The 8,001-nt window shown below is 38.2% G+C and overlaps 1 protein-coding gene across 5 annotated transcripts in view; it reads right to left on the bottom strand.

Annotated features, from left to right (window-relative positions):
- Positions 1-4,850: 4,850 nt before the first annotated feature.
- STRN3 (striatin 3) overlaps positions 4,851-8,001 on the bottom strand; it is a 60,039-nt gene continuing 56,888 nt past the window's right edge. For all 5 annotated transcript variants that reach the window (XM_035327730.1, XM_035327733.1, XM_035327732.1 and 2 more), the window contains 3 exons: positions 7,114-7,221; positions 6,706-6,792; positions 4,851-6,559 (listed from right to left, as the gene is read on the bottom strand). In XM_035327730.1, coding sequence (XP_035183621.1) covers positions 6,390-6,559; positions 6,706-6,792; positions 7,114-7,221 — 365 coding nt within the window. In that variant the 3' untranslated portion in view covers positions 4,851-6,389. The remainder of the gene's footprint in view (positions 6,560-6,705; positions 6,793-7,113; positions 7,222-8,001) is intronic.

Raw genomic sequence — 8,001 nt, 5'->3', positions numbered from 1 at the left:
AAAGAAAAAAAAAAAGGCTCTGAGAACACACCACCGAAACAATCAGATATTAGATAGATCACTGAGATTGCAGAAACCTCTTCTGGCCTAGAAATTCTTCTGTGCAGCTACTGTCAGCCAAATCATCTTACTATAAAACCACACTTACTCAGGCTAGCAGAATCAGTCACCTGGTTATCAATGGCAAAATAGTCACAGCGCTAAATCAGGAAGATAAAATACAGCTCCTGTTTCACAAACAATTACCCCAGTAATGAAGTGATATTAAAAAACATTTGACAGGATTTCCTGTCATTAAGACACAATGTTATTTCCCAGTAACACACACAAAAAAAAACTCCAGGTAAGACAAGCCAGGAGAAACCTTTGGCTCCAGACTGCTCCACCAGGCATGTGAAGCTGAGCAATGACACAGACTTCAACACGCTGCGACTTCTGAAGGGAGCTGACTGCACTCTTAATACCTGCATAAACTTCTGAGCTCCTGCTGCCAGCGATCACAGCGACGACTGCTGCTTCACCCAGGGGCCTGATGCACCCCAGCTGACCCACAGCCATCTGCCTGCCCGTGCCAGGGCTGGCAGCCACAGCCCCCTGCTGCGGCACCACGCCTATTTCCAAGAGGGTTGGACCGGTTTTCCTTTGCTCCCTGCTGAGACTTCAGGGAGGCAAGACGCTACTTCTGCAAGACACGAGAGCTTTGTATTCCCACTTCAGTATACGCATAGATACAAGATGTCCCTAGTCAAGTGAGAAGCTTGCTCCTCAGAAAACCGTTCTCTTTGGAAAGAAGGAAAAGCAAAACACAACTACGCTTTCACTAAAAAGCGCTGAACACCAGGAAACCCACCCATTTTGAGGTACAAAATAAAAACCGGAAAGACACCTAAATGAACATGGAAAAAAAAAAAAAAAAAAAAAAAAAAAGGTTTAAAGCGAGAACAAAACAGGCCAGCCATCAGAAAGTTGCCGATGGCATGCGGCCCCCTTGGCCAGCCATCATTCGTGAGAGAAAATGGCCGCCTCGACCAGCAGCCATCAGTGAGGGAAAACGGCCGCCTCGGCCATCCCGGACCAACGTCTCCGCAGCTCTCAGGCGCAATACAGGGGGTCCAGGGGGTCCCTGGTACCTCCGCAGGACTGTTACCGTCCCCACCCGCCCTCCAGGGGAACAAACGCGGCGTTAGGGGGTCCAAGACCAGCAGCGCCACCAGCCCTCCTCCTCCGTGCCAGGCCTCAGCCACCCCGCGACGGCCATGGGCGGGGAGAGCAGCGGTCCTCCCGCCGAGACTACTCACAGCTCGCTGCTGGTCCCCGGCGTCCCGGTCCTCGCTCGGGAGTCGTTAGAGCAGCCTTCGCCCTAACGGGTGCGGCTGTCCCCTTGAGGACGGCCCCCAGGCACGGCCGGTGTCGCCGCGGCCCTCGGCCGGGGCTTACACGTGGGCTGCGCTTCCCTCCGCAGCGCCGCCAGGCCGGGGAGTGTGGCCGCGCTGCCGCGCCGTCAGAGGGCCCGGCCTGGGGCTCACTGCTTCCAGAGCGCTGTTGTAACCTGCTCGCTTACTTCGTAATGTACAAGTGCCTGAGAAGGGGTGTTGTAAACTCTATCCCAACCCTCTCCAACAACTGCAGTGCAAGAGCACCAGCTTAGGATTGTACTCAAGTGAGCACTGGAGTGGCTATTGCAGCATACTACGTACAAAGCAAGAATTTTATGATAGATCAAATGCCCGAGTGCTGCTCCTAGACAGGGGCAAGGATGGGTAACGGTTAACAACACTTGGCCCCACCAGTTACTTTGCTTTAGGCAAACCAGACTAAATGAGCTAGAACAGTAGATGTGACCTTCCAGAAGATGGTCTTACCAAGATGAAAGGTAAGATTAATAACAGAAAAATTAAAAAGGTGCTAGACCACATAGAAAACAGGCCTATTACATCTGTTCAATCTGATATGCATTTAAAGAATTTAAACCATACCTACTGTTAAAACACATAACTTTATAATCAACAGACTTTTACAGCACAATTCTTGAAAACAAAAGCCCCATGGTCTATGTTACCTCACAGTGCATTTGCTTTGTTATTAGGGAACTCTCCAGAGGTATTAATTTCCCTGAACACTTTAAATATTTAAAAATAAGTATTTTGTTACTACATGCACATTTTCAGAAAGTCTAGATGACTTCTCTACTGGGGGGCTATTAAGGCACCCAGGTAAGAGGGATAACTAAAAAGAACGGTAAGTTGTTTCCTCATCAAGTCAGACTATACTTGACTGTATGTTACAATTGGGAAAAAATGCCTTTTCATGGCATTTTTATTACATTTAAAATGTTTTGTAACTTGAACTTTCTTTTTTAAAAACTATTAATATAGGTCCTTTAGTTTCAATAGAACTCAGGTGTAAATTCTCTGAGTATCAATAGAGAATTTATTAAATAGGGAACTCATACCAACATTCAGGCTCACCTCAGATGTAACATTTGAGAACAACTCTAGGGTCTTCTAGTTTTGTTTTAAAGAAGTTAATTAAAAAAGCACATAGATACAAAGACTATGATTATGCTAAAGCATACAATTAAAAGGTAAAAGTCACTTGTGTTTTCAAACTATACACCTGAACTGGGAGAAGTTTTAAGTCATTTTCCTAGCAGGATTTAGGCAGGCCGCCTTATCTGGAAGTATTTAGTCTCCGCAAAAGTATTCAGTCTCTCTGCAAAACCACCAATTGTGCATGTGGGAAGCATTTGTCTGAGACACCTTTTATTTAAAGTGGTAGCTAGAAGGAAACAAGAGTAGTCGTCAGCACTGTGAGACCAAGAAGCTTGCCACTGAGTTGAGATTGGAAGTGCTAAAGAAGCACATAAGAACATGCCAGGACAGATCGCTATCACTTTTCCAATAATTAACATGCAATGGGAGAGAGATGAAGTCTGTGACAACATGTCGTCAAGCCCACAGAGGACCACTAGAAAAAACAAAACAAGAATTTCTATCAGTTATCTCCTAGTAAAATAAATACTTTTCTTAGGATTTCTAAATTAGGGAAGATTCTCGACCAGGACTCCTTACACCCTTTTTCATATGTATTTCAGGCTTACTTTATATGAACAAGATGCTGGACTGCAGGAAACTTACTGCTTAAAACAGTTCCTACACTATTTTTCCGCAAGATGAGGAGAGTAAGACTGTTATATCAACCATACCCCAAATGCTAAATATATTGTTAAACACGCTTAGGTATCTTTCCATCAAGTTTTAGTGTGTGAATCCTTGGGGTCTCACTTGCAAAAGAGAAGGAATCCTTTCAGAGGAAGCAAAGGTGTTTTTCCTAAATGGAAATATTTATATCAGCACTATCAGTTTTTCCATCACCAGTACTACAGCTCTTCTTTTCTAAAAAAAACAACAAAAAACAATAAATAAAGGTTTTATAATGTCATACCTCACAGTAAATAAACTAAGACATTTGAGACATTCAAATAAATGTTCAATAAATGATATTCAATATCATTTATCCAATATTCAATAAATGAGGACTCTCTACAGCATTTGATCCACTATGCATTAGTGAGCTAAAATGATTAAGGTTTCAATTAAGGAAAATAAGCAAATATTTGTTTTTACCATTTCAATTTTAATACAACTCAAAAAAGTAAATGTTATGCATGGCAATGTTTATTAAACAATCACATTTCATTTAAGCATTAAAATGCAGCAGTCTGGAAAAGCTGCCAGAAACAATGTTTGGCTTCAGAAAAGGCGATTATGAAATTACTTCCAATAAAATTCAAATACTCTCTTGTCTGTTGATTAGTTGAATGCTCTAGACTGTAAGGAAAAAAAGTGCAAATCAGCTGAATGTCACTTTCAAAAGTAAAGTCTTAGTGTCCTACAAGCAGTTATTGAAAGGCCTCACCTCAAATCTTCATGATAAAGGACAATATTATCCAATTCCTATACAATTATTATTTACTGTAGCACATTTTAAACAATATAACATTACTACTAAAACAAAAATAATTTCAGAATATAACTGTAGTATTCTGGCTACCATGGGCACCTTTTTTTCCTTTTTTAAATCTAATTTGCTTGACATGAGATGGCATGAGATACTTCTGAAACTTACATGGAACAATACAGTAAGAACCACTTATAGGAACATGTTCCAGCTAAATGTAATTTATACCTAAAATGTACTATTTTTGCATGAAAATCTAAGATTCATATTGTGGTATTCTGTTTCTGTTGATATACTTTCAGGGAAGTGACTCATCACAGAGTTGCTAAATGTTGACCTGTTGCTCAGCCTTTTACAAAGACAACTGCCCTTTTGCACATCATCTTTATTGGAGGACTTGGAAAGAAGTGGACAAAGGTTAATAAATAACATTTGACATAGTGACAAATTGTAAGCATTGAAAAAAACAGTGGGGGTTTTGTTTTTACATTCAATACAGTGATGCCACGGCAGTTGGAAATAAAACCAGAGTGCTTTCCTGGCTCCTAAATCACTTGAGATCATGTCATATACAGAGATCATCAGAAGCAGTATGCTTATTTTTTAAGGGCTCTAAAAATACACTAGTAATTTTTCAATTTGTTCTTGTAAAAAAGCTTTTTAAAAAAAAAAAGCTTTAAAAACACTGTGGAAACATGTTCTTATACGTGGGTGCTGCTGCTTGAAACAGATGTTGACATCGAGACAACTATTACAACTTTTGAAAAGCAGAGCAGCTTATAAGCATAATAAACAAATGATCATTTTGCAAAAATTTAGACCTAATTTATTAACTTGTAGAATGACACTTTCAAACTGTGCAACACAAAATAATGTAGCCAACAGTAACATACAGGTACACCATTTAATATTTATTATATGCATTTTATATACATTATTTTTCAACAGCTGTACTTCTGCTATGTGGTACAATCTTAAAAATTTGCTGATTCATAGTTTGTAAAACAGAAACCTTACAAAACTCATCAAAACTCGCAAACTGATCAGAAAAGTTTTGTGGAAGACTAGAAAAAATACTTTATTGTATTAATCATGCATTACACAAACAAAATCTTTAGTTACACCATAAACTGAAGCACGTCTGAAAAGAAAATAAAAGCAGGGAATAACTAGTCAAAACACAGCAGATTTATGAATCTTGAATCAACTACTTTTGTATTCTATTTGAAACGCAAATAAAAATATTTTTCACTCCAAAAGTTCTGAAACAAGTTTGTTTTTTGGAATCAACTCCACTCCAGGTGCTTAACCAGAGGAAAAAAAAATTCTTGGTTTGCAACTTGAGAATTATGAAATGTCCCATTTTCTCATCTATTTTAGACTGTTCAAAGAGTGCCATAATAGATATACAGGGCCCTTTAACACACTACATAAAAGGCTATAAAGACCAACAAAAAGTGAAATAAATAACAATAGGCCATTAGCAAGATGGGTAATCCTTGATAAATAAACTCGTAAATACAGTAAGATGTACAAAATATCACATAGTGATAGGATGCCAAGATTAATTTTTTTTTAAAGAGTTCATTGGGGGGTGTTAACCCCTCTGTGTTTCATTTAAACACATTTTACAGTCCTTTATTTATGAAGACAGTTATGCGATGATGAAGAATTAGCATCCTTATGCAAGGACTTAGCTGAGCTGTATTAGGCAAAAGAAGGGAAGAGTGTGGTTACACGGCAGCGGGTCAGTGAGATCTCTGTGTTTTAGGGTTCTATAATGCAGAAAAACATTATCAATACAATCTTGAGCACTGTTGTGACAGGCTAAATATATAAAAAGACTTATAAAAACTAGAATTTTATCCAAACATTTTGTGCAACTAATGCTAAAATATTTTAAGTTAAATTTCCTTTTCTTTAAAGCAAAATAAAAGTTTAAAAGGGGAATCTGTGGCATTCAACTGATAAACAGAAGATTACTAAGAGATGAAAAGAAAGCTACTCTTGGAGCTCACTTCCCCCCACAAGAGCACCACATTCCTAACCCTAAGGCAGCACACAGAGTCCAAAATAAAAGTCTTTTGTAAGATCAGACTCCACGTTTGCTTAAAGACACCTAAAGAACAGACATACGCTCAGTTCATATCCAGTCAAGGCTACAAATACTGGTTTTCTTTTTATTCTTTTTTTTTTTTTTTTTACTTCTCCCCGCCCCCCCAATACAGTAATTACAGTTAAATGAATGAGCCTGACATTGTTCAAGATGTGGTGACTTTTCACCAACTTACAACCTGCCCCACTTAAGAGCCTTCACCCAGGCAGATCAGATGTAGTGTCTTATTGGTAACCTTATTGATGGCAGTGATGCATTCCCTCTTTTTTGTCCAAACAGACCTGCTGTTATGATGCAGGTTTGTTCTGCTGTGTCACACAAATACTTTGGCAAGGGCATCAGCTCCTGCACTGGCAATATATGCTTTTGATGGATGAAATGCTACATCGTAAATTGATTCATCCAGCTTTTTCCTATGAGCTGTTATTTCTTGCACACATGTCTTGCTGTCCAAATTCCATAATCTAATGGAACAATCATGGCCTATTTGGAGAAAAAAAACACAAAAGAAAAAAGGAAAAAAAGACAATGTTAGATTTTTGTCAGACACTTCAATGCATCATAAATGCAAAAATCCATCGAGCATAAATGAAAAATCCATAGAGCATAGAGTATTAAAAAACCCTTACTTCCAGACATTAAATAGATTCCATTAGGATCAACAGCTAGACTTGTGACAGCATCCAAGTGAGCAACCATAGAATGGATCATTTTACCTAAAAGCAAAATAAACAAGTGAATTTCCTGTGAAGTACTGCTTCTTTTAAAAATAACGTTCCCATTAAATGCAATATAGAATAACATGCTTATTTATATTCCAGTATCTGAATGCTACAATTCTACTACAAATTCTTAGGTTTCAACTACATAAGACTACATAAGCATATGGGTAAGCGACACACGTCTCTCAAAGGCACTCACGTTATAAGGACATCTTTTTTCTGTCTAACATCTTCATTGGTACTATGACGATTAAAACTGGGCAATAACCTAAATTTTAGTCCAGTAAGTGTCCCGAAGGTTCTCTTTACCCTTACCCGTTTTGTTGTCAAAAAATTTGATGTGTCTATCTTCATGAGCTGTAATAGTTACAGGAAGTGTGGGATGACTTACAACCTTGTTAATATGATTACTTGATTGTACACCTGAAAACAAAAACAAGCACAAACATATCCATCTGCCTTAAAGAAAAAAAGCTAAAATGAGAATATTTTAGCATTACACTTTAGCACACTGTATTAGCTAATATTATCTAAATAACACATTTGGAACAACATCAATAAATACCAAATTAACTTCTTGCTTTACAGGAGATTGACCAAGCCAGGTATATGCTAGCGAATGTTCTTTAAGGTTAAAGCTGTGCAACTGGCTTATACACACGAAAGATCCTTGAGAGAGATGGCAAACTGAGGAAAGTACATCAGGGCAACACTAACCAAGCAGAAGCAAACAAATTATAATGTTTAGTAGACACCTATCATAGCTCCGTATCAAGAAAGATTTACCTTGAAAACAAAAAGAAAGAATCCAAATAACCAAAGTTAACCTAACTTACCAGACTGTCAGATATCTTTAGGTATTTGAGATTAAAGAAACACTGAACAGTTTAGAATCTCTTTAAGAGTTTAGAATACTTTTTAGAAAGCACTTCCTGTATTTTGATATGCCTGTGTTAAGGACTCTTTCCCTCTTTTCCTTTTTTTTTTTTGATTATATTTAAGAGTCTCTCTTCAAGCTGGACTAACTGGATAGGAGAAGCACATGCTCCCCTTGCAATATTCTTTTAGATCTTACTTCAAAGACAAGAATGACCAGAAACTGAAAGTTTTCTTTACAAAACTCTCATAGGTTCAAGGAAATGAAGTCTGGAATAAAGACCTTCTATTTAGACTGTCAACAGTTGTATACAATTCTCAACGATG

Source organism: Oxyura jamaicensis, chromosome 5 (genome assembly GCF_011077185.1).
Source record: "Oxyura jamaicensis isolate SHBP4307 breed ruddy duck chromosome 5, BPBGC_Ojam_1.0, whole genome shotgun sequence".
Lineage (NCBI taxonomy): Eukaryota > Metazoa > Chordata > Aves > Anseriformes > Anatidae > Oxyura > Oxyura jamaicensis.
This window is presented reverse-complemented; position numbering and strand designations above follow the sequence as displayed.